Source organism: Malaclemys terrapin, chromosome 8, assembly GCF_027887155.1.
Source record: "Malaclemys terrapin pileata isolate rMalTer1 chromosome 8, rMalTer1.hap1, whole genome shotgun sequence".
NCBI classification, from domain to species: Eukaryota; Metazoa; Chordata; order Testudines; family Emydidae; genus Malaclemys; species Malaclemys terrapin.
The window spans coordinates 44798402-44824309 of NC_071512.1; the positions used below are offsets into that span (position 1 = coordinate 44798402).

The 25908-nt window shown below is 45.0% G+C and overlaps 1 protein-coding gene across 2 annotated transcripts in view; it reads left to right on the plus strand.

Annotated features, from left to right (window-relative positions):
• The first annotated feature begins 719 nt into the window (after window positions 1-719).
• Window positions 720-25908, plus strand: part of NOTCH2 (notch receptor 2) — a 154711-nt gene continuing 129522 nt past the window's right edge. Inside the window, exon 1 of one of the 2 annotated variants that reach the window (XM_054036932.1) lies at window positions 720-984. In XM_054036932.1, coding sequence (XP_053892907.1) covers window positions 915-984 — 70 coding nt within the window. In that variant the 5' untranslated portion in view covers window positions 720-914. The remainder of the gene's footprint in view (window positions 985-25908) is intronic. The other variant, XM_054036931.1, reaches the window with a different exon arrangement.

Genomic DNA, 25908 nt, shown 5'->3' on the forward strand with positions numbered 1-25908 from the left:
ACCCCCTGGTCTAGGCTCTAGAATGTGTTATTTTATATGTAGCCATGTGTTTCCAATACTACTACTTGCTTTCACTTGAATCTCTACTCATTGCTAAATAAACTTGTACTTACTTTCACCGTAAACATGTCTAAGTGCTGTGTGTGAAGCCAAGTGCTGATCTGAGGTGGGAGTTGGACTAAGCTGGAGAATATAGTTCCTTTGGGAACAGTGGAGCTAGGAATCCTGTGAGAGACCAGGGACTGGACCCTCCAGGGAGATGCTTGGAGGATGCAGGGGTTGGAGCATGCACGCTAATCTGCAGAGGCAGCGGTGCTGATGCGGCCTAGAGGGCAAGGCTTGTGTTGCCATGGCATGGCAGGTGGAGGGGAACCATGGCAGATAGTGAGGTGCCTCACAGCCTGGGAAGCATGATGTTCCCTGTCCAGCTGACGTGTCGGGTTCCCCTGACCCCCCCCCCCAAGGCTCCCTGACTTAGGGGGGAGGCCCAGCTGGTTCCCCCCACCGCTCCATAGGGTCCCTGTTGGGGGGGGGGATGTCTAGTTCCCTTCTGACCGAGCTCCCCCAATAGGGCTCCCTGTCTTGGGGGGAGGGCTGTCTAGTTCCTCCTCCGCGCTCCCCCATAGGGCTCCTGGCGGGGGGCGTCTAGTTCTCCTCACAGGGCGTCCTGGCCGGGTGCCCGCGGGCTCTGCGCCTCCCGGCCCGGCGCCCTCTAGCGGCCGTTCTCGGCGGGCTGTGCCGCGGTCCCCACTGGCGGAGCCGCCCGACCGCGCAGGAAGCGGGGGAGGGCGAGACGCCAGTCCGTACGAAGCCGAAGCCGAGTCTCTCCGCGCGGCGCTGCCGGAAGATCCCTCCGCGCGGCCCCGAGCTGCCGCTTCGCTGCCGGGCTGGCTCCGGCGCGGGCTCGGGGGGCGATGCGGGGGCCTGGCCCGGCACTCGGGGCGCTCCTGCTGCTGCTTTTGAGCCGCGGGGAGCCGGCGGCGGGTGAGTGCGGGTCGGGGGCTGCCTCCGCTAGGGGGCGCGCCGAGGGGATGGGGTGGCTGCCCTGCCCGGGGCCGGGGGTTTCTGGTGGTGGGGGCGGAGCCTGTGCCATGTCGGGCTCCGCGGCGCGGGCGTCTCTCTGCCCTGCACTCGTGTCCTGGGGTCCCCTCAGTGTGGGGTTTCTGCTCTTCCCCATTGCCTTTGGATCCCTTTGGTGTAGGGGTCTCTAGGGTCCATCGCCGCCATGTGTTTTGTAGTCCCCCTGCTATGGGGCCGTCTTTAGGGGGCTCGCTCTTGCTCCATTGCTTTGCGGTCTCCGCTTTGGGGGTCTCTGGGAAGCTCACTCCTCCCCCATCATCCTAGCTCCCCTGCTTTGTGTCCTTGGAATCTGGCCTCTGCTCCTCTCTGCCCCAGGGGTTGCTGGCAGGCCTGGAAAGTGTCTGATAGGGCTTCATCAACACCCCTGAAACTCCCCAGGCTAGCCCCCACATCCTGCCTGCGGGGATGCTCATGTTAAGAGGAGAGCGCCCATTGCCAGCCCCTCAGACAGGAAGACGAGGGGGGGAGACTGCCAGCCTGCCTCAATACAAATAGGGTTGTGTTAATGAAACTCTAAAAATCAATAGGGGCAGCTTTGTGTTGGGATGCTATGTTGGGTTCCCTGCAGTGTTTGCTAAGCAAACACAAGTCGGTGGTGCCAGTGCATGAGAGCCAGGCAGGATATCTGACTAGAAATTAAAGTGGAAAAACTCTAGTCTCTTATTTTGGCTAAGGAAGCGCAGAGTAAATAATGAAAGCTCCATGAGATCTGTAAATTTAATCCATTGTTAATGTAAGGTGTTCATGGTAGCAACACAGGAAATTAAAATAATAGTTTTGACTTTAAGGTGCCCCTTGAAGAAGAGCAGAGTACCAATTGAGGGCCATAGATAACCAGTTCTGGCAGGGTTTGTCCTGGGAGGTGCTGAGCACCCTCAGTTCTCATTTACTTTAGTGTTTTTAGCATGTTGTAGTTGTGATGCTATTGGGGTAACCAAGGGTGTAAGCAGGATGAATCACTACCATCTGCTTACAGCATAAGACAACCTTGTTTGTGCCCAATAGGGAGAAAATTGTCTCAAATCTGCCAACCACTAGGAGGACAAGTGCTCTGCTCAAGGTTCCATGAACCCCACTCTTTTGCTCTAGTGGCTGATAATTAGCGTGCCCCACCTTGATACCCTCAAGGGCCCAGTCCCTTAACTTCCGGATACCCACACAATGTACGCTATTCCACTGCCTCCATGGAAGCAGTGCCCCCCAGTTCACTAGCTTCACCTCAGTTCAACACTTGCTTTAGTGTAAGGCAAGTCATGTCTATAGTAAATCCAAATAGAATTCATTTAACAACGCTAAAATAAAGATCCAAAATAGATACAAGTAAAAGTATTGGAAACACGAGATTACATGAAATGCAAATCTAGAGCCTATCATTTTTAACAAGTTCTGTTCCAGTCTAATAAGGTATTTCTTCCCGGTGTTCAGTCCTTGCAGCACTTGTCCAATCTAGAGAGCTGGGATCTACTTTTTATGAAACAGTAACGCTGGCAGAGTGTCGCCTCTGCCTTTTCTTTGTCTTTGATACGGTTCCAGACTTTTGTGCCATTTCAGCTTCAGGGTGTTTCAATAACATCAGCAGAGCCCTGAGGATCCCTTATTCAGTCTCTTCTTGGGGTTCTTTGTCTTTGTAAATGCTCAAGCCTGCATTTGGTCCAGCCTGTAAATACAGGGCTGTGCTAGGTCAGGTTGAAAGTTGTTGACTGCTCTTACTCTTGATTGACTTAGCTCTGAGACCCACCCCTCCTCAGGTGGTATGCTTCACCTCATACAGTTTTGGAACAGAATAGTCTACATTTTACATCTCTCTTAAAATATTTCCCATACAATTCTCAATAACTATGGCGATCAGCTAGTTCTTAGTTTTTGGCAGAGACCATGCATGACCTCCTGCGATGAATTATCGAGAAGATGGTTAGACACAGGTGTAATATACCTGCCTGGGCATATCAATGTCACAGTAAAGTTGAACCCAAAGTATTTAAGAGCATTGTTTGGTGTACAATACTGGGAATGTTGAACTGGTTAAAGGAAACTTTTGAGTAATAAGACTAGTAATTTCATTTCAGTAAGTGTCTTAAACACGTAATGAATAAATAATTGGAAGCCCCTGCTTTTTGAACATATATTGTTTAAAGGAATGATTAAAAGGTTGAGATTTAATTTGGAAACATTGGAAAAAATCACTTGAAAATGGTTAGGTTCTCTAAAAATAAGAAAACTTGATAAATTAGCAAAATAAAAACAAAACAACTGAAATGCTTTAATTTCCATTGCTTTCTAAAGGAAAAAACTAGAACAAAAAGAACTAGGCTTTGAGAAGTACCGTTTCTTCAGTTATTAAATTGAAGACCCCTATTGAGACAAAAGCAACGAGGAGTCCTTGTGGCACCTTAGAAACTAACAAATTTATTTGGGCATAAGCTTTTATGGGCTAAAACCCACTTCATCAGATGCATGGAGTGAAATACAGTAAGCAGTATAAATATTACAGCACATTGAGACAGTAGTTCTAGCTACTTGGAGACACACAGACTTCTTAATTACTTTGAATCTTTTTAACTATGTGTTTAGTAAATATTTAAGGTATAAACAATGTGAACAGGTCTGTAGAGCTGAAGATCGCATTATTTTTCATCATTGCACCATTACTTTCTTGAGACTATTGGGAGAGGTCAGGTTGCACCTGTGTTCTGGTCTAGATGGAGAGTATAGCTCACAATGTCTTGAGAGTGATAGTTGCTGTTGGATTTCATACCTCTCTGAGAAGCAATCTTTTTGGTAGATTAATTTGTTGATGGCCTGCAGTACACTAATCAATCTTTTGTTCTTTATTATCAATACAATGAATTCTAAATTTCTCATTCATTTATGCCATCCTCACAGGTTGCCATAGAATCATAGGACAGAAAGGGACCTTGAGAGGTCATTTAGTCCAGACTCCTGCACTCATGTCTAACCTGCTCTTAAAAATTTCCAGTGATGGAGATTTCCACAACCTCCCTAGGCAATTTATTCCAGTGTTTACCCTGACAGTTAAGTTTTCCTAATGACCAACCTAGATCAGCCTTGCTGCAATTTAAGACCATTGCTCTTGTCAAGTGGGGTCCCTCAGGGCATAGGTGCTGACTGTGTGTGTGTGTGCTCTATCCCTGCCCTGCCCCCACTCCACCCCTGCCCCCAATTTGCCACCCCCACCTACCTCTTCCTGCCTTTTCCCCCTTCCCACCCTGTTCTGCCACCGGCTTCTTCTGGTCCCCGCTCCTTCCCTCCATCCCCAGCGCCTCCTGCATACCTCTGAACAGCTGATTGCGGCAGGTGGGAGGTGCTGGGAGGGAGGGGAGGAGCTGATCAGTGTGGCTCGCTGGCAGGCGAGAGGCACTGTGGGGGAGGAAGAGGCACTGATCCCGGGGCTAGAGCACCGACTATTTTTTCCCCATGGGTGCTCCAGCCCCGGAGCACCCATGGAGTCGGTGCCTATGCCGTAGGGGTCAGTTCTGGGTCCAGTTCTGTTCAATATCTTCATCAATGATTTCAATAAAGGCATAGAGTGTACACTTATAAAGTTTGAGGACGATACCAAGCTGGGAATGGTTACAAGTACTTTAGAAGATAGGATTAAAATTCAAAATGATCTGGACAAACTGAAGAAATGCTCTGAAGAAACTAGGATGAAATTCAATAAGGACAAATGTGAAGTACTCCACTGATGAAGGAACAATCAATTGCACTCATACAAAATGGGAAATGACTGCCTGGGGAGAAGTACTGCTGAAAGGGACCTGAGAGTCATAGTGGATCACAAAGCTAAATATGCGTCAACAGTGTAACACTGTTGCAAAAAAGCAAACATCATTCTGGGATGTATTAGCAGGAGTGTTGCAAGCAAGACCTTGTTATACAGTTGATGTGACAAAAGAAGTGGGCGGAAGAAATTAAAGCACTGGGCGTGGAAATTGTGCTTAGGGTTTGACCAGTTGTGGCATGGAAAGCGAGAACTTCAGCAATTTTATGCCATGGTGTGTTGAAGAGTGAAGGTTTGCATCTTCAAAGTCTTGGGCCCTGAGTAATCTGATTAATGTAAACTGCCCACGCCTGGAAACAGTCAATGCTTGCTTGCTGGGAGAAATATTCCATGTACTTTGTGGATAGGATTAGTCTGACTTTGACTGGGTTATCTTCCTCTATGGTGGTAGAGCTATGTTTGGAGGCAAAAATTATTTCCTAAGTATGTTTTGGCCAGTTTTGCTCAGTAGTGATTAGAGAGGTTAGATTACAGCCTTGAAAGGACCAGTGTCTTTGGTTGTAAACCTGTGGTGGATGTTGGGACCATTATTTGCAGAGATAGCTAATGCCTCCTTGTGGGGTTGCAAGATGCTGGCTTTGTGATTCTTAATGATTCTTCCACTTTTGCTTGAGAAACTGTCTCTTGACACTAAACTTCTCCAACTACTGTTGTCTCTAGACCTCACTCTCTGGAAAAGGTTGAAGAAGGCTGAGGGGAAAAATAACTCTGGCATCATCTGATGTCATCTGGCTTTCTTGATTTCTCAGTCAGTTTTAGATCCGGATATAGTATGGAGACTGAGCTTGCGTTATTGGTCGAAGCTCTTCCTAGTGATAGATAAAGGTTAGTTGTCGATACTCAGGGCTGGCTTTAGCAAGAGCGGAGCCCGATTCCGGCAAGCCCCGCCCCCAGGAATTGGGCTGCGCTCTGGCCGGAGCTCCGGCTGGGATCGTGGGGCTTGAGTCCAGGTTGGAGCCGCTGGGACCGGAGCCAGAGCCGCTGGGACCGGAGCCAGAGCCGCTGGGGCCAGGGGTGCTCGGCCGCCAGCCGGCATCGCTCGGCCGGGGCCGGGCTGGAGCTGCTCGGCCGGAACCGGGGCCCGAGCCAAGCCAAGCCGGGCTGGAGCCGCTGGGACCGGGGCTGGGGGTGCTCGGCTGCCGGCCGGCGCCGCTCGGCCGGGGCCAGGGCCGGTGCCCTGGGGCCCGAGCCGAGCTGGAGTTTCTAGGGCCGGAGCCTCTCGGCCGGAACTGGGGCTGACGCCCTAAGGTCCGAGCGGGGCCGGAGCCGCCGGGGCCAGCTGCCAGAGGGAGCCGCTCGGCCGGGGGGGCTGGACTGGGCCGCGCCTCTTCGCCCCCCCCCCCCAGCTTACCTGCTGCCTGCCTGTTTCAGCAGGGGACGGGGAGGAGCAGGGGAGCAGAGCGTTCAGGGGAGAAGAGGAGGGGGAAGTGAGGTGGGGTGGACAGCTGCTGCAGGGCCCTCTTGGCGCGGGGCCCGATTCAGCGGAATCGGCTGAATCGGCCTAAAGCCGGCCCTGTCGATGCTGATCTCTCAATGATAGCATTGGTCATAAGGTGATATTCACCAGTGTTAGGCAAAAAATACTTTTCCCAGCCTATGAAAAATTTCTAGGTAAAAATTTTCCCGACTCAGGCTGAAAAGTCAAAATTTCAAAAATGTTCACAAACAGAATATTTGAATTTTTTTTTTGGTTCAGGTCACTTTGATGTCAACTGTTTTCTGTGTTTTATTTTTACTATAATTAGTTTAAACTTCAAAGTGAAAAGCTATTTTGAACTGAAAAAATCTGTTTTTTTTTGAAAATGTCAAAACAAAATGTCTTGACAATTTCAAAATTTAATTTTCAAATAAATGGACACAAAATTTTGTCAAAACTGACCTTTTCCTGCATAGTGTTTTGGTTTTGACAAATCAGCTTTTTTGTCAGATTCCCAACCAGCTCTAATGTTGACCCACTTGTGGTCCTTGGGAGTGAAGTTGTGATTGGAACTACCATGAGGAAAGAATGGAGCAACTCAAAGAGTATTTTTGGATGGGTATTTAATTGCCTTAAGGGTTCTTGTGCAAGGAACCAAAAGTTTCTGATGTCAGCCTTTTTGCTTAATGCAGAATGAAATAGATGTTATGATATGGACTACTCAGCTCTGTCTTTTCATGCAATGCAGGTGGTGTAGTGACTTGTTTTTCCTGCTTGAATGAGTGGCTGAGCTGAAGCGCAGTCTATAAAAGATTTAAGTGATGGTAGGTTCCGGGAGATGGAAGTGATGTCAGGAACATCTGCTTTTCTAGTGAGAGAATATATCTGATGATTGTTACTGATGTTCACAGTTTGGGGGCCTTTTTTGATCAGACAGCTGCAAGTAATAAGCAAACATAGGCATTTTTATTTTTTCTGTGTAGGAGATTGCATCCTTATCTCTTGGATGCAGACCCTGCCACAGATTTCAACACCTTTGTTACTGCTAGATTGAACTGCTGCAATGCAGTCTTCTCTGGAAGACACTTGGAAATTTCTGCTATTGCAAGAGTTAGTGGCCTGCTTACTTAGGAGTGGAGTGCCTAAGTAGTATCCTTGCACTTTTGTAGACTTCATTAGCTATCCATTTGTTTCATGATGCAATTCAAAGTGTAATTTAGATTTACAAAACCCTTTATTATTTGAGCATAGCTACCTTATACCTTTCTCTCATTATGCATCATCTATGCATTTAATATCAGCTGGGATGTTCTTGCTAACAATCCTAAGACTTGAACTCTTGAGATAAGTTTGGAGGGGGTATGGGAAGGCTAAAGAGGTAAGTTATGCTTGGTTTTGGGAGATGGCCTTTGGCTTTTGAGTCTCTTTAGTTGGATAAGGGAGTTCTTGTCAACTTAATCAGTTTGTTGTTTATTTGTGCTGTCTTTAAATCACTAACACTATAAATCAACTGGCACTTTTCTTTCATAGATGCTGCATAGGATTGGAACATCCTATTTTCAGCAACAATGTTCATATTGTGAAAGGGAGAAGTACAGATGTGTCTTGCGAATGGTCTTGCTGAATTTGCTTGTTAAAAGGTGTTGCACTGTAACCCATGTTGTCATGGTTATATTGATCTTGAGAGAGCTGGAATTTGGATGTACATTGTTTATCAAGTTATGAGGCAGTGAAAGGACAACAGTAGAGTTTAGAATACTTGTTTCTTTTAGAATAGGAAATTTTATCTAAAATATCCAGTGGACATCATTTTTAGATGAATGTCACTTCAGTCCCTTGTATTTCAAGTTTGTCTTGTTGGCTAGGATCCATGGATCTAAGGAATGTTGGGAGTGATGACCATAAACTTGGAGGCATTGCATACTCCTCCTCAGGGCATGTCACCCAGGCTGGAAAACGGGAGCCTACTTTTCAAAGCATCTATGTTAAAAAGCCCTTTGTAGTTACATATTCTTAGTTTCTATGAGCTCATTCAAAGGTCATCTTGCCAACAAGAGTCAAGTCAACATGAGGGCAGCATCTTGTCAAAGCTCCTCTGGAAGGAACAATGCCTGTGTCAGACTTAACACACAGTCAGTCTTCTGAGATCTCCAGAAAAAAATCAAACATTCTATTTGGAAAATATTCTATTTCTAGAGCATATGCCCTCTAAGAGTATAAGGATGAAAATGGAGCTTTATATCTCAATAGTATATTAGCTTCTGCTATTTCTTCCCTGCGGGATATCTTAGTCCTATATCTGTGACATCACTGGTAGTTGCTATGGAAATAATGCTGATGACAAGCATTGGATTATGCTTTCTGGAGTGGTAGAAACTCTTATAAATCCTTTTTAACATTAGCACTAAAGAATGACAGAAAATTTTAGAGAGAACAACATAAGCATAATTATTTCTACATCAAATGTTTTTCAAAGTTTTCATAGAGACGTCAGTTTCTCTTTAGATCTTTAATTGTATTATCTAAAATGTTAGGCACTGAATGAGAGTACTTTATTACAGCTTTTCTGTTTTAACCAAATACATTGTGTTGTAACTTGGTTGTTAAGTTTTTAAGTGGTGTTTTGGCTTTGTGTATTAGAAGAACACTTTGTCTGAAAATTATGGGAATGCAGGAAGCAATGGCTATAAGGGTGATATAGCAATAGGACAGGATCTACTGATTAAAAAAAACTAGTCATATAACTCAGTCCCTAGTTCATTGTGTATTCTAACTTTACCTTTATAGTTAATTCTTTCCAACTAATAAGAATGTAACCTACAGCAATCCCTTTAACAAAATAAACCATTCAGGGAAGCAGTCATCAAGATAAAAACAAATCTTGTCCTAACAGTTCAGTAATGGTATATAAATTATAAAATATCTAAGGATGACTGAATGATGGAATTGGTATCTGGATATGGAGCGCCTCAGCTCTAGGCCCCTAGTTTCAGTCTGGTCCAGGCAGGACATTTGTGAAGTTCTACATCTGATGGTAGGGATGGTGTTTTTTTAGGACAACTGTGTTTGTTGCTACAGGGAAAAGGGGCTTGGGAGCAGGGCCGGCTCCAGGGTTTTTGCTGCCCCAAGCGGCGGGGGGAAAAAAAAAAAAAAAGCCGCGATCGCTTTCTTCTTCGGCTGCAATTCGGCGGCAGGTCCTTCCCTCCGAGAGGGACCGAGAGACCTGCCTCCGAAGAGCCCGACGTGCTGCCCCTTCCCCTTGGCCGCCCCAAGCACCTGCTTGCTGGGCTGGTGCCTGGAGCCAGCCCTGCATGTGAGGGGCTCTTTCTGGGGTTTGCCATTCATACAACTGAGGGAGAGACTGGTTGGGTCCAAATCACGTTTCTTCTGATCTGAGTTGAATCTTTGAGTTTCTCATGAGGCGTTGGATACTCTGATTAGTAATGAAGAATATCTGATTTGAGCTTAAAAAACAGGAGTACTTCTGGCACCTTAGAGACTAATAAATTTATTTGAGCATAAGCTTTCATCGGATGCATAGAGTGGAACATACAGCAAGAAGATATTTATACATACAGAGAACATGAAAAAGTGGAAGTAGCCTACCAACTGTAAGAGTCCAATCAATTGAGATGAGCTATCATCAGCAGGAGAGAGAAAAAAACCTTTGAAGTGATAATCAAGATGGCCCATAGAAGGTGTGAGGATACTTAACATTGGGAAATAGATTCAATTAGTGTAATGACCCAACCATTCCCAGTCTCTGTTCAAAGCTAAGTTAACAGTATCTAATTTGCATATTAATTCAAGTTCAGCAGTCTCTCTTTGGAGTCCGTTTTTGAAGCTTTTTTGTTGCACAATTGCCACCTTCAAGTCTGTCACTGAGTGGTTAGAGAGGTTGAAGTGTTCTCCTACTGGTTTTTGAATTTTATGATTCCTGATGTCAGATTTGTGTCCATTTATTCTTTTGCGTAGAGGCTGTCCGGTTTGGCCAATGTATATGGCAGAGGGGCATTGCTGGCACATGATGGCATATAGCACGTTGGTAGATGTGCAGGTGAATGAGCCCCTGATGGCATGGCTGATGTGATTAGGTCCTATGATGGTGTTGCTTGAATAGATATGTGGGCAGAGTTGGCATCAGGCTTTGTTGCAAGGATAGGTTCCTGGGTTAGTGTTTATGTTGTATGGTGAGTATTTGCTGGTGAGTATTTGCTTCAGGTTGGGGGGCTGTCTGTAAGCGAGGACTGGTCTGTCTCCCAAGATCTGTGAGAGTGAGGGATCATCTTTCAGGATAGGTTGTAGATCTTTGATGATGCGCTGGAGAGGTTTTAGTTGGGGGCTGAAGGTGATGGCTAGTGGCGTTCTGTTATTTTCTTTGTTGGGCCTGTCCTATAGTAGGTGACTTCTGGGTACTCTTCTGGCTCTGTCAATCTGTTTTTTCACTTCAGCAGGTGGGTATTGTAGTTTTAAGAATGCTTGATAGAGATCTTGTAGGTGTTTGTCTCTGTCTGAGGGATTGGAGCAAATACAGTTGTATCTTTGAGGTTGGCTGTAGACAATGGATTGTGTGGTGTGTCCTGGATAGAAGCTGGAGGCATGTAGGTAAGTATAGTGGTCAGTAAGTTTCTGGTATAGGGTGATGTTTATGTGACCATCGCTTATTAGCACAGTAGTGTCTAGTAAATGGACCACTTGTGTGGATTGGTCTAGCTTGATCATTAAAGTGAGGCCATGGGCAGTGACTGAAGTGTCTGCATTGGGGAGAAGAATTCCTTAATTTCAGTTCTGGAATTTGGGCAGCAGTCTCCAGTTCAAGCTCAAATCAGATATTCTTCATTACTAATCAGAGTACCCAATGCCTCATGAGAAACTCATGAAGATCCAACTCAGATCAGAAGAAATGGGAAGGCAAAAACATAGGTCTTCACCAGCGCCCGATTATCCAGGCTGTGACTGAGAGGAAGGCTGAAGAGGGACGATTGCAGGACGTAAGGTCTTGGGTCTGAGAGCTTGTGGGACAAGCCTTTGCTTCATTAGATGTAGTCAGAGGTTCATCCCTTAGACTCTTAAATCCTGTGAGGTCTAAACAGGATTTCTGCCCCTGCAAGTTCTTTTCTTCTCTCAATATGGTTTTTTTAAAGGTCCTTTAGCAATTTGGCCTTTGATGCACTATAAGCAAGGTCCATAGTGTTGTTGCTTTTTTCCTATGAAGTCAAGAATTGTTATTTAAGAGGACAGCTGAAAATTCCAGATTATCTCTCTTCTCTTAGAAAGCCTGTGGCATCAGCTCTGTACCCAGGGCCGGTGCAACCATTTAGGCGACCGCCTAGGGCGCTAGGATTTGGGGGGCGCCATTTTCGTCGCCAGCGACTGCGGCGGCCGGACCTTCGGCCGCCCCGGTCACCGCCGGCATTTAGGCGGAGGGAGCTGGGGCAGTCGAGTGCGGGGAGGGCCGCCTGCAGCAAGGGGGGGGGGCAGCACGCAGGGGAACTCCCCGCCCCAGCTCACCCCTGCCCCGCCTCCTCCCTGAGCACGCCGTGGCTGCTTCACTTTTCCTGCCTCCCAGGCTGGCGGCGCCTAAGCTGATTGGTGCCGCCAGCCTGGGAGGCGGGAGAAGTGAAGGAGCCATGGTGAGCTTGGGGAGGAGGCGGGGCAGGGGTGAGCTGCCGCGGGGAGGGGTGCCTCAGGGTGGGGAGCTGCCGCGGGGGGGGGGGCGCCTCAGGGCGGAGGGACGGGGGTGCAAGGTGGAAGTTTCGCCTAGGGCACGAAACATCCTTCCACCATCCCTGTCTGTACTGTTCCATCCCTCTGAAGTTCTTTCAACCTTTCAGTTGGCAAATCTTTATGTAATCTATTTTAGCCTTTTGTAAGATACCTACTATCATTGGTAACTGTACATTGGAGAAAGGGCAATTTTCTCTCAACTTCCCGTGTTCCTGGGATGCATGATTTTTCTTTTATTGTTTTCTTCTTCATTCTCCCCAGTTTGTCACCCTGGGAAGCTACTGTTACTGCAAGAATGTTGTGACGGGTTTCGTCACAGAGACCCCCTTGGGACTGTCACCTGATGTGCTGGAATTACCTCTGAGCCCATTTTCCATTGCCAGCTTAGGACTCCAGAACCCTGCCTTGTTGATCCAGACACGCTAGTCTTCTGCAGCACAGACCCAGGTCTGGTCCATGCCCCCAAAGCTGCAGACTTTAACCAAAAATTGCTCAGCAAGTCACCTATCTCCATCACCCAGATACCCAGTTCCCAATGGGATCCAAACCCCAAATAAATCCGTTTTACTCTGTATAAAGCTTATATAGGGTAAACTCATAAATTGTCAGCCCTCTATAACACCGATAGAGATATATGCACAGCTGTTTGCTCCCCCAAGTATTAATCACTTACTCTGGGTTTATTAATAAACAAAAGTGATTTTATTAAGTATAAAAAGTAGGATTTAAGTGGTTTCAAATAATAACAGACAGAACAAAGTAAGTTACCAAGCAAAATAAAACAAAACAGGCAAGTCTAAGCCTAATACATTTAAGAAACTGAATAGAGGTAAATCTCACCCTCAGAGTTGTTCCAATAAGCTTCTTTCATAGACCAGAGTCCTCCTTAGTCTGGGTCCAATCCTTTCCCCTGGTACAGTTCTTGTTAGTTCCAGCTCAGGTGGTAACTAGGGGATTTCTCATGATTGCAGTCCCCTTTGTTCTGTTCCACCCCCTTTTATGGCTTTGGCACAAGGCGGGAATCTTTTGTCTCCCTGGGTCACCATCCCGCCATCTAAATGGAAAAGCCTCAGGTTTAAGATAGATTCCAGTACCAGCTGACATGGTCACATGTCGTGTGAGACCCCAAGCCTCCATTCTTTCCGGCCAGACTCACACGAACACAGGAAGGCTTACATGTAAACAGAGACATTTACAACCAGTTGTTCTAGTTAATGGGAGCCATCAAGATTTTAAGCCACCATTAATGGCCCACAATTTGTAGAATTACAATAGCACCTCAGAGTAATACTTCATATTTCTAGTTTTAAATACAAGAATGGTACATTCATACAAATAGGATGAACACAGTCAGTAGATTATAAGCTTTGTAATGATACCTTACAAGAGACCTTTTGCATAAAGCATATTCCAGTTACATTATATTTACACTCATAAGCATATTTCCATAAACATATGGAGTGCAACGTCACAACTGCCTTCTTTATCAAAGAGGTAAACGTTGCTTTTTACTAGAACTTGGGCAAGGCTGGTCTCTGTCTGATCTCTGCTAGTAAGGTGTTCTGCAGCTGCAGTTTTGCTGCTCAGCATACTCCAGATGGTAAAAAGTGTTCCTTGTCTCTAATGCAATGAGTGCCTCAGAGCAGAGGGAAATCCAGCAGGGTTCCAGGGCTACCTTGAGGAGCACTGTTCCGATTCTTCGATTCAAGGAAGAATTATTGTTCTCTCGTGCCTCAAATTTCTTGCCTCTCTCTGGTAACATCTGTCTTTCCCATGTTCCGTATGAGCCAGCTACTCTTCACTGACATTCCTAGTACTTGGAAAAATTGTGGTGATGGCATGGGCTGCATTGATGAAGAAAACACACAACTGAATGTCATCAGTGTATTTACATTGGACTCATGGTCTTTCAGTACCTTACTGCAAGGGTGTGGATAGGGTGGGCTCAATTTACGGTGGCTGGACAATAATCTGTCCTCAGGGCAAGCCTGCAGGTTTGGAGACTGAACTTCCACTTTCCTTCATGGGTGTGTGTGTGCGTGCGCGTCTGTCCATTTGTCCTTCCCTCCCTCCCTGGGTGTAGCTATGGGTGGGTCTGGGAAGGTGGCCAGGGTTGGGGGAGAGAAAGGCAGGCAGAAAGAGCATGGGGAAGGGAAGTGCCCTGGGCTGTGTTGCTGTGCCTGTAGGCAGCTGGGAAACGCTTGCCCCGCCATAAATCCCTGCCCTGTTGGGGGGTTGGAGACCGCAGCCCCAGCCATGCTGTGACCCGCACTTTGCTGATAAATGGATGCTGTGCCCCTCCCCATCACCCCCATGCCTCTGGGCAGGAACTGCCCATCTGTCCTGGTCCCTGAAGTCAGATAGAGGCTCCTTCCTGCCCTGGCTCTGCACCTTCTCTGCAAGTCGCACTGTGGAGCATCCCTCAGCCCAGCCAGGCATGTCTACCAAGGGAGAGTCCTGGGATGGGGAGGGAGCCCTGGGGTATGTCTGTGCTGCAGCTGGGAGCGTGCTGCTGCTTACCAGCTGAACTAAACGGACACCCACTAGCTATACTTTAACTAGCCACCAAGTACAAACCTACCTGGACTCCCTGGTGCATACTCAGGTGGCTAGCACGAGCCACTGCCCATGCCATCTCAGGGCCAGCTATTTTTAGCTTGCTAGTTCAAGCAGAGCTAGCACAAGTCTGTCTATTGCAGTTGGAAGCATGAACGTGGTGTCGACATACCCGTAAAGTCTGGTTACATTCAAGTTGGGGGTTTGATTCCGAGCTTGCATAGATGTAACTGCACTAGCTTTGCTTGGGCTAGTGCCTAAAAACAGAAGTCGTAGCCAGAGCATCATGAGGGGCTAGCCACCCCAAGTATGTACCCAGCGTCTCAAATGGCATGGACTTATGGTGACCAGTTCCTCCTACCACTTCCATGGCTTTATTCTGTTTTTTTTTTTTCATTGAGCTAACATGAGTATGCCTCTGACATACCTCAGGCTTGGATTGAGTGGGCCTCGGTGCTAATTCCAGCCCACCTGTAGCTACGCCCCTTCTTTACTGATCAGTCTCATGTAATGTTGGTGTGGGTGGGGGAATAGTATTGCCCTTTGTAAGGACCTTCAGATGAACTCTCTGAAGCTTGATAGTGATCAAGGGGATGAACAGTGTAGAAGAAATTTCACTGTGAGATATTGCTCATGGGCAGTGGTTTCAATGTATCTGATAACAATTAGTTTCATGGAGTTTTCTCCACTGTTGTAGAAGCTCATACCTTGGGAGTGTGTTGCATTGCAAGCTTTGTTTTCTGTGTACAGAATCTCACCATAGTAGCTTTCTCTAGAAATGAGGACTTAGTGCCCTGCTGAGGATCTTTAGTTTATCCTTCTGTTCAAACCACTTGTAGTGAAGAAAGTTGCTGGGCTTTACCAATTTCCATGCAAGGATCTGAGTACTTTTCCTCACATGATTCATGTTTCCTTTTGGTCTTAGCTAGATAAGCTGTGGCTATCATAGAATATCAGGGTTGGAAGGGACCTCAGAAGGTCATCTAGCCCAGCCCCCTGCTCAAAGCACGACCAATCCCCAACTATGGCCATCCCCAAATGGCCCCCTCAAGGATTGAACTCACAACCCTGGGTTTAGCAGGCCAATGCTCAAACCTCTGAGCTATCTCTAAAGGTGTTAAACCTTACAGGGGTCTCAAACTCCCAGCCCATGGGCCATCTGCGGCCTGTGAGCCTCCCCAATGTGGCCTGTGGGGCTCTAGCAGTTTTGGGGCCGGGTCTCTCCCTTGGCCCCACCTGCCGTCCCCAGGATCTCCCTGCTCAGGGGCCCTGGCAGTGCAGCGGAGCTGAACAGCATCTGCCTGCTCGCTGCAGTGGCTGCCGGCCCCTCCCTGCAGCCCAGGGGCGGGGTGGGGCTGTGCCTCTGCACGCTGCCCCCGCCCTGAGTGCCCATGCGGCCAATGGGACACTGGGGGGGCGGTGCCTGGGGGCAGAAGCGCGTAGAGGCCCCCCGCACTGCCCTGCCTTGGAGCTCCAGGTAAATGCTTCACCCCCAACCCCCTCCCAGAGCCTGCACCCCCATCCCTCCCCACACCCTTCCTCCTACCGCCAAACTCCCTCCCAGAGCCTGCACCCCATCTCCACACTCCCCCAGCCCCCAAATGCATCTCAGAACCTGCACCCCGACCCCCTCTCCCACCCAAACTCCCTCTCAGAGGACAACGTCTCACCCCTTCTGCACCCAAACTCCCTCCCAGAGCCTGCACCCCAGTCCCCTACCGCAGACCTCCTCCCCCACCCAAACTCTTTCCCAGAGCCTTAGGCAGGTGGGAGGCAGAGTTTTTGGGAGGCGGGTTCTGGGTGGCATGAGTGACGTTGGCCCACTGGGAGGATTTGAGGACTGGCACTGGCACTAAGGTAAATTGAGTTTGAGACCCCTGCCTTACACCCACAGTACCATAAGAAACCAGGAAGATCAACACAGTGGAAGGAAGTTGCAGTCTGCTATATTAAGTGAGATCAAAAGATTTGAAAATACCGGGCTTGTGCTCTTTTTATTGCTTTAGGGTATAAAAATGCCTGGAATGGCTTTTTAATAAGCATTCTGCTTGTTTTTCCATAGAACTATCAGGAATATAAAGTCTAATCTTCCTGGTTTTGTTGGAGGTCTAGAGGATGTTGTGAGCTCTTAATATCTCATTTGAAGATGTGGTATTATATATTATATTAATATTTAACCTTTTGAGTGAATTAATCCTTTGTTAGTCACGGAGGTTAAATGGAGATAGCCTATCTCCTAGAACTGGAAGGGACCTTGAAAGGTCATCAAGTCCAGCCCCCGCCTTCATTAGCCAGACCAAGTACTGATTTTGCCCTAGATCCCTAAATGGCCCCCTCAAGGACTGAACTCACAACCCTGGGTTTAGAAGGCTAATGCTCAAACCACTGAGCTATCCCTCTCTCTCTCTACAGAATAGATCTCTACAGAAACAAAACAAAGTTTAATCAGTTTGATTTAAAAGGCCTTTCCCTCTTCAAAAAATTTGTCATTATTAACAAACATTAATTTTTCATACAAGTATTAACAAACCTTATTCATAACCAATATCTGCTACCTTTAAAGACTCATTTGCATTTTAGCAACACCTTATCTGTATTTCGCTTATTCAGATTCCCAAAATGGTAACTAGTAATTTATAAAATTGACTTCATCCTGATATAAGGCTATCATTTTTTCATTGAAAGGATTTTCTCTACTTTATTTCTCCATGCCACTACTGTTGGAAGAACTGTCCTTTTCCAAAAGTGAACTATCTCACCATCTGGCTGCTAGTAATAATTATGTTTATTGATGGGTCCTTCCTAGAGTCAATACTCTTTTTTTTGTACTGTAATCTGATAGATTTACCATAGGTTTTCTGGGTAGCCTAACTAGTTAGCTTAAATTCTATTTCTGTCTCCCCCCGCCCCTAAATTTTAGGGCATTCCCACTCTTTATGCAGAGAGGTCCCTATTCCTTCATATCTTTTCCACGATTTGACTCCTCTATATATTTTCCTTAGCTGAAATGGAGCAACGTACCATTGGTAAAATATTTTGTAGTTTTCCTTAATGGATACATAAATAAATGAGGTATTGATCCTTTCTCCAGATATTTTCCCTTTGTTCCAAAGTGATATTTATTTTAGATGCTCTTTCCATTTTTCTGTAGAGGTAGTCTTATCTTCTAGATCAGAGGTTTTCAACCTTTTTTCATTTGCAAACCCCTAAGAAATTTCAAATGGAGGCGTGGACCCCTTTGGAAATCCTAGAGACATTCTGTGAACTCCCAGGGGTCCATGGACCAAAGGTTGAAAACCACTGTTCTAGGTCCATCAGTAATCTTTCATTATACCATGTGGAGATAACCAGTGTTATACCTTATATATTAAAAATGTATACACTTGGACTGAGGTAGAGATGGACATAGGAGATGGAAGTGTTGAGAGTCTCTGGGTTAGGCTAAAAGGGGTAAAAAACAAGGGTGATGTCATGCTAGGAGTCTACTACAGGCCACCTAACCAGATGGAAGTGGTTGATGAAGCTTTTTTTAAACAACTAACAAAATCATCCAAAGCCCAAGGTTTGGTGGTGTTGGGGGACTTCAACTATCCGGATATATGTTGGGAAAATAACACAGCGGGGTACAGACTATCCAACAAATTCTTGGACTGCATTGCAGACAACTTTTTATTTCAGAAGGTTGAAAAAGCTACTAGGGGGAGAAGCTGTTCTAGACTTGATTTTAACAAATAGGGAGGAACTCGTTGAGAATTTGAAAGTAGAAGGCAGCTTGGGTGAAAGTGATCATGAAATCAGAGTTTGAAATTCTAAGGAAGGGTAGAAGGGAGAACAGCAAAATAGAGACAATGGATTTCAGGAAGGCAGATTTTGGTAAGCTCAGAGAGCTGATAGGTAAGGTCCCATGGGAATCAAGACTGAGGGGAAAAACAACTGAGGAGAGTTGGCAGTTTTTCAAAGGGACACTATTAAGGGCCCAAAAGCAAGCTATTCCGCTGGTTAGGAAAGATAGAAAATGTGGCAAAAGACCACTTTGGCTTAACCACGAGATCTTGCATGATCTAAAAAATAAAAAGGAGTCATATAAAAAATGGAAACTAGGACAGATTACAAAGGATGAATATAGGCAAACAACACAGGAATGCAGGGGCAAGATTAGAAAGGCAAAGGCACAAAATGAGCTCAAACTAGCTACGGGAATAAAGGGAAACAAGAAGACTTTTTATCAATACATTAGAAGCAAGAGGAAGACCAAAGACCGGGTAGGCCCACTGCTTAGTGAAGAGGGAGAAACAGTAACAGGAAACTTGGAAATGGCAGAGATGCTTAATGACTTCTTTGTTTCGGTCTTCACCGAGAAGTCTGAAGGAATGCCTAACATAGTGAATGCTAATGGGAAGGGGGTAGGTTTAGCAGATAAAATAAAAAAAACACGTTAAAAATCACTTAGAAAAGTTAGATGCCTGCAAGTCACCAGGGCCTGATGAAATGCATCCTAGAATACTCAAGGAGCTAATAGAGGAGGTATCTGAGCCTCTAGCTATTATCTTTGGAAAATCATGGGAGACGGGAGAGATTCCAGAAGACTGGAAAAGGGCAAATATAGTGCCCATCTATAAAAAGGGAAATAAAAACAACCCAGGAAACTACAGACCAGTTAGTTTAACTTCTGTGCCAGGGAAGATAATGGAGCAAGTAATTAAGAAAATCATCTGCAAACACTTGGAAGGTGGAAGGTGATAGGGAACAGCCAGCATGGATTTGTGAAGAACAAATCATGTCAAACCAATCTGATAGCTTTCTTTGATAGGATAACGAGCCTTGTGGATAAGGGTGAAGCTGTGGATGTGGTATACCTAGACTTTAGTAAGGCATTTGATACAGTCTCGCATGATATTCTTATTGATAAACTAGGCAAATACAATTTAGATGGGGCTACTATAATGTGGGTGCATAACTGGCTGGATAACCGTACTCCGAGAGTTGTTATTAATGGCTCCCAATCCTGCTAGAAAGGCATAACGAGTGGGGTACTGCAGGGGTCTGTTTTGGGACCGGTGCTGTTCAATATCTTTATCAACGACTTAGATATTGGCATAGAAAGTATGCTTATTAAGTTTGCGGATGATACCAAACTGGGAGGGATTGCAACTGCTTTGGAGGACAGGGTCATAATTCAAAATGATCTGGACAAATTGGAGAAATGGGCTGAGGTAAACAGGATGAAGTTTAACAAAGATAAATGCAAAGTGCTCCACTTAGGAAGGAAAAATCAGTTTCACACATACAGAATGGGAAGAGACTGTCTAGGAAGGAGTATGGCAGAAAGGGATCTAGGGGTTATAGTGGACCACAAGCTAAATATGAGTCAACAGTGTGATGCTGTTGCAAGAAAAGCAAACATGATTCTGGGATGTATTAACAGGTGTGTTGTGAGCAAGACACGAGAAGTCATTCTTCTTCTCTACTCTGCTCTGGTTAGGCCTCAGCTGGAGTATTGTGTCCAGTTCTGGGCACCGCATTTTAAAAAAGATGTGGAGAAATTGGAAAGGGTCCAGAGAAGAGCAACAAGAATGATTAAAGGTCTTGAGAACATAACATATGAAGGAAGGCTGAAAGAATTGGGTTTGTTTAGTTTGGAAAAGAGAAGACTGAGAGGGGACATGATAGCAGTTTTCAGGTATTTAAAAGGGTGTCATAAGGAGGAGGGAGAAAACTAGTTCACCTTAGCCTCTAAGGATAGAACCAGAAGCAATGGGTTTAAACTGCAGCAAGGGAGGTCTAGGTTGGACATTAGGAAAAAGTTCCTAACTGTCAGGGTGGTTAAACACTGGAGTAAATTGCCTAGGGAGGTTGTGGAATCTCCATCTCTGGAGATATTTAAGGGTAGGTTAGATAAATGTCTATCAGGGATGGTCTAGACAGTATTTGGTCCTGCCATGCGGGCAGGGGACTGGACTCGATGACCTCTCGAGGTCCCTTCCAGTCCTAGAATCTATGAATCTATAATGCCTTAGTAATAAATAAGCCCAGACTGGTATAATAATATTCCCCATGAATTCTTTGATGGTATTAATATCCATAAGTTTATTATAGAATAGCTCTCTGCTGGTTGTGTGTACCCTTTTTCCTCCTATTTATTATCTATTGGATTACATAATCCTTGAAATTCTAGATTGTTTCTGATGGGTGTAAGTGGGGACTGCAGGGTCTACCTGTTTATATCAAATTCCGTATCCACAGTGTCACCATGGGACATGGATATTTTTCTTTTTGTGTTAGTCTCTATTTCTTAGGTAAAAAATCAATGCACTACATTTATTTTTAAAGTCCTGTTTGATTTCCACCACGCGTTTACTGGGGTCACCATGGTACAAGGCTGATGGTAACTTTAGTTGAGCTGTTCAGTGATATATTAGTAAATTTGGTACTGCCAGTCCCTCTTCGAGTGGGTCTATAGAGTTTTCTTGTTTTTTTCTGGGTAACTTATTGGATCGTACAAAGCAGCAGTGTAGCCTAATGGGTAGAGCACTGGACTGGGACTCAGGAGACCTAGGATCTATTTTTGGCTCTGCCTGCTGGGCAACCTTGGGCAGGTCACTTCTTCTCTCTGTGCCTTAGTTTCCCTATCTGTAAAATGGAATAATGATACTGATCTCCTTTGTAAAGTGCTTAGAGGTCTGCTGATGAAAGACACTAGACAAGAGTGCGATATTATTTATTATCATTACTCAAGTTCTTTTTGGTATCCATATTGGTTAGAGCCTTAAATGGGAAATTTCATTATGGCAGATAATTAATTGTAATGGCTGGTATGCATCCAAGACCAGTGCATTTTTTTCAGATTGAAATAATGGGAGGAAAAATTCATATGCTGATTGAGGATAGGAGAGAGATTGACTATTAAATGTTTAGTTTAGATGACAAACTCAAATACATCTTGCAGCTTTCTTATCATAGATTCCTCTAGCTCTCTCTGTGTGCGTGTGATAATTGTATAGCCTGATATATCCCTGAATTCATTCATTTTTCAGAAGCCTTAGATTTCACTAACTTGGAAACCATTAGTATTACATTGTCTGTATGCAGCACAATTTTATGTTCTGTTTTATTAATTGTTAACCCCTGTTATGCTGCTATTTTGCCATATATTTTGTGCCAGGAGTTCAATAAAGGAGGATAGCGTTGTCTGGTTCCTGTTTGTAGTTAGAGTTCTTGGGAGTGTATCTTATTAACTTTTGTCCTAGTAGAAGGGGAGTCATATTTATCCATGTCTTCATATTGCCTCCAAAACTCATCCTTGATAGCAGTGTTTGTAGGAAAGACCACTCTACTTTATCAAAGGCCACCTCAGCATCTAAGGATAACAGCAGACCTTTATTTGGGTTGTTCTGTTCTGCCTATCATGAATTACTCTTATGACTTGTCTGTTATCACTCAGTTGTATGTTCTGGATGAAATCTGTTTGATCAGTGTGTATTAATTGAGGCAGGACTGTTTCTATTCTGGCCAGTCTTTGAAAATATTTTCTACATTAACAAGCAAAATTGGTTTAAATGAGTCATGTGTAGTAGTTTGTCTTTGCAGCTTTATTTGTTATACCATCTTTCATTATAGTGGGAGTTTCCTTACTCTAAGAAATCATTAGCATGGTTGTCTTACCTGTAGTGATATCTAATATCTGTCATTGTATAAAACTCTACTGAAAACCACTTTGTCCTGGGATTTTTGTGTTGGCTTTGATTGTAATAGCTTATGTGACCACCTTTCTTTATTGGTCTTTCTAAGTCTATCAACTATTCCTGAGTTAACCTTGGCATGATAGCCTCAACATATTCCATAATTTCCCCCAAGACGCCTTATAGTTGGAGGCATAAAGATTTGTGATTGCCTGAATTCAACAATCTTTAACAATTTTATATTTTACTGCTCTTTTACATTTTACATTTGTATTTCACTCGTCCCTTTTTAATCTATATTCAACCTGTGCAGCTCTTTGCCAGAGGATGTTACGAAGGCCAAGAGTATAACAGGGTTCGAAAAAGAGCTAGATAAGTTCATGGAGACTAGGTCCATCAATGGCTATTAGCCAGGATGGGCAGGGATGCAAGGGCTTGCAGGCTCTCAAGTGTCCCTGGCCTCTGTTTACCAGAAGTTGGGAATGGGCAATAGGGGATGGATCGCTTAATGATTACCTATTCTGTTCATTCCCTCTGAAGCACCTGGCATTGACCACTGTAGGAAGACAGGATACTGGGCAAGGTGGACCATTGGTCTGACCCAGTATGGCTGTTCTTATGAGTTTATTAACCTTATTACCCCATCATGATATCTCTGTTTCAGCCAGATATGAGGGCCTTTTCAGTTGTCTCCAAGTATGGCATTTAGATGCCCCCTGAAAGCCTTCTCTTAATAGCTGAACTCTAACTCTCATAGGGCTTGTTTACACTTACTGGGGGATCCACGAATGGCAATCAATGCATCGACGGTCAATTTAGTGGGTCTAGTGAAGAAGACCCGCTAAATTGACCGCAGATCGCTCTCCCATCAACTCCTGTACTCCACTGGATCGAGAAGTGTAGGGGGAGTCGACGGGAGAGCATCTCCAGTTGACATCACGTAGTGTGGACCCTGTGGTAAGTAGATCTAAGCTACATCGATTTGAGTTACGCTATTCACGTAACTCAAATTGCGTAGCTTAGATCAAATTTCTCCTGTAGTGTAGACAAGGCCTTAATTCTTGGGATAAAACTTCACTATTTCTTTTCAACTTTCAAGCCTAGATTGGGCCTGAATCTCTAAGGTAAAAAAAAAGCAGACGTATAAAAAAAAATCACAGCTTTCAGGTTGCTATTTACATCATAAAGAATCAAGAAGGGGCACGAGCTTACTTTTTTTTCTCTCTCTCTCTCTCTCTCGTTAACCTTGCACATCACTCATTAAGAGGTTCCTTTGCCAGTGAAGTTAAATCTGGGATAAATTGTCACATTTGCATGAACATCTTTCGGGCAAGATGCTTAGGATGTTGTAAGAGTCAGTTCCTTGGGAACGTCATTCAATGCATCTGATGCTGTCATATCTGTGGCTGCCAACTCTTTCACTATAATATCCTTGGAGATATGGCCTGATGTGCAGGCTAAAGTAGACCTACTGGCTGAGGATTTGGATCTACTCAGTGTATGTCTTCACTGCAGAATTAATTTAGGTTTTTTGCTTGGGTGTTGCCACAAAAAACCCTTCTGTTCACCTACACGACCCTCATGTGAGTTTGGTTCTTTCAGCCTGGGCTAGTTGGCCTTGCTAGGGATAGAGCCTGAGTGTTGTTTTCACTTGGTCTGGTAATCCACACACTTAGCAGTGAGGATGCAGGCTAAACCACTAGAGTACTGATAGTCCTCCAGTGCCTTCCCACAATTTTCCCCATGTGCCTAGAAGACAGACAAATTCTCTCACACTTCACTCAGAAAGAATCATGGAGCAGCTCAGTTTACTGCCGCACAAAGAACAGTGGGATGTGCTTGGCAGTCCTAGCGAGGCACACAGGGGTGAGCACAGCACCAGTGAGGACACAGTAATTCAGGTGTGGCTTTGTACTGTGGCTGCTCACACCCGGCCTAGGCACCCAGTTGCCAATCACCCGAGTGAATGCTGTCGTGAAGATGTACTCTAAGAAAACGAATTTTCTGACAAAAGAAAAGGAGACAAAGTCATAGCAGCCTGCTTGGATATGTTGCAAGCTCTTTCAGGTTGAAGAGGCAGATTAGTTATACGCTAACCTAATGATTAATGAAGGCAGGAGGGATCTTTTGAGAGAAGGGGTAAGAATCAGTGACAACATGACTCAAAAACCTGTTTGATCCACTTGGTCCGTGTGCAACTTTAGAAGAAAGATCTGGTCAGTCTATTTTGTCTTTCCAGATAATACCCTCTTCCTTCATGTTGAGCATACAGTACATTTTCAGGTAACTCTATGTTTAGCATAACCTTAATATACTGTTTATTGTGGGTGAGTTAATGATATTGGAAGCTTTACTTTTATTTTCTGACTCTTGTGCGTAGCTTGGTAAGGTAGCCTAGACATGTTTTTTGATGTAAACGAAGTAACTGAAGTTGCTTATTTCTTTGCGTTCATTATTAAATTGTCTTCCTGCATTTCATGATAATTTTAGCAGTGCTTCTTGCACAGAGAAGAAGCTAATTTTGCTATGGGAGCCATAGACTCTAATTTCCCTTGTGTATATAAAAGAATGTTTTCAGGTTAAACTATTTTAGCTTTTTGAGTACCTCTTTCAGTAATTTTAAATATTTGTAATGTAATTGGAACAATTTTAATCTTATTTATATTTGATTGTTTTTGTTTAGTCTATTTTAATTGTCCAAGCTGAAGGAAGTACACAAAGTAGTCGCTTCCACTTCTGTTTAGTCAGTATTGGATTATCATGCCCTATTATGCACTACAGTTAAATGCTTGATTTGTACTGTCCAATTTGTACAGCTATTGAAACTGACAACGTAACCCTCAGTGCCTTAATGATCTGCTAGGCAGCAGTTCAAGGTAATGCTATTTTGTTGGAAAAACAGAGGGACTTAATCTTTGCTCTTCTGTTCTAGTCTTTGGGCTGATAAACTGGGACAGAGGCTGCACACATTTCTTGCTACTGTAAGAATCTACTCTTCTTTGCCTGTGCTGCTCTACTTTGATTCACTGCACTGCAGGATCTTTATAGAAAAACTGAATGCAGTCACCCTCTTATTTCCTTATTCTTGGCCATGCCAAGATGCTATTGAAAGTTAAGTCTATATTGGTGGCAAAATGCTAGTTACACTTTTGACTGGGTTACAAAAAGTCAAACAATAAGTTTTCATTGTAGTGACAAAGTGGGAATGTTGTTAAGGTTTCCTCTGAATACTGTGTGGGTGTCTCAGTTTCCTCTATGCATTTCTTAAGTATCTAGGTGGTGGGATAAGGGTGTGTGATTGTTGCAGAGCCCTAGGCAGGTGTGATGCTGTCTGTACAGAGCATGGCCGACACCCTGTCTCCTCTCAAGTGATCCCCTGCAAGGTGCCAACTGAAGGTGTTGGAGAATGTAGAATGTGGGACTCACCCCTGCGGCGCCTCCTGCTGGTCGTCTCAGGGAATTAGCTTGCCAGCCTCCAGAGCACCCTCTGCAGGCCGGTGTCCCGCTTGCCGCCGGCCCCGTGTCCCTCCTGGACCCTGGTGCCCTTTTATCTGGGGTGCTGCCCCCTGGCAATACCCCCACACTCTGCCTCTGGGTCTCCCCTCTCTGGGGAACCCCCAACCCTCTAATCCCCACCTTGCCTCAGT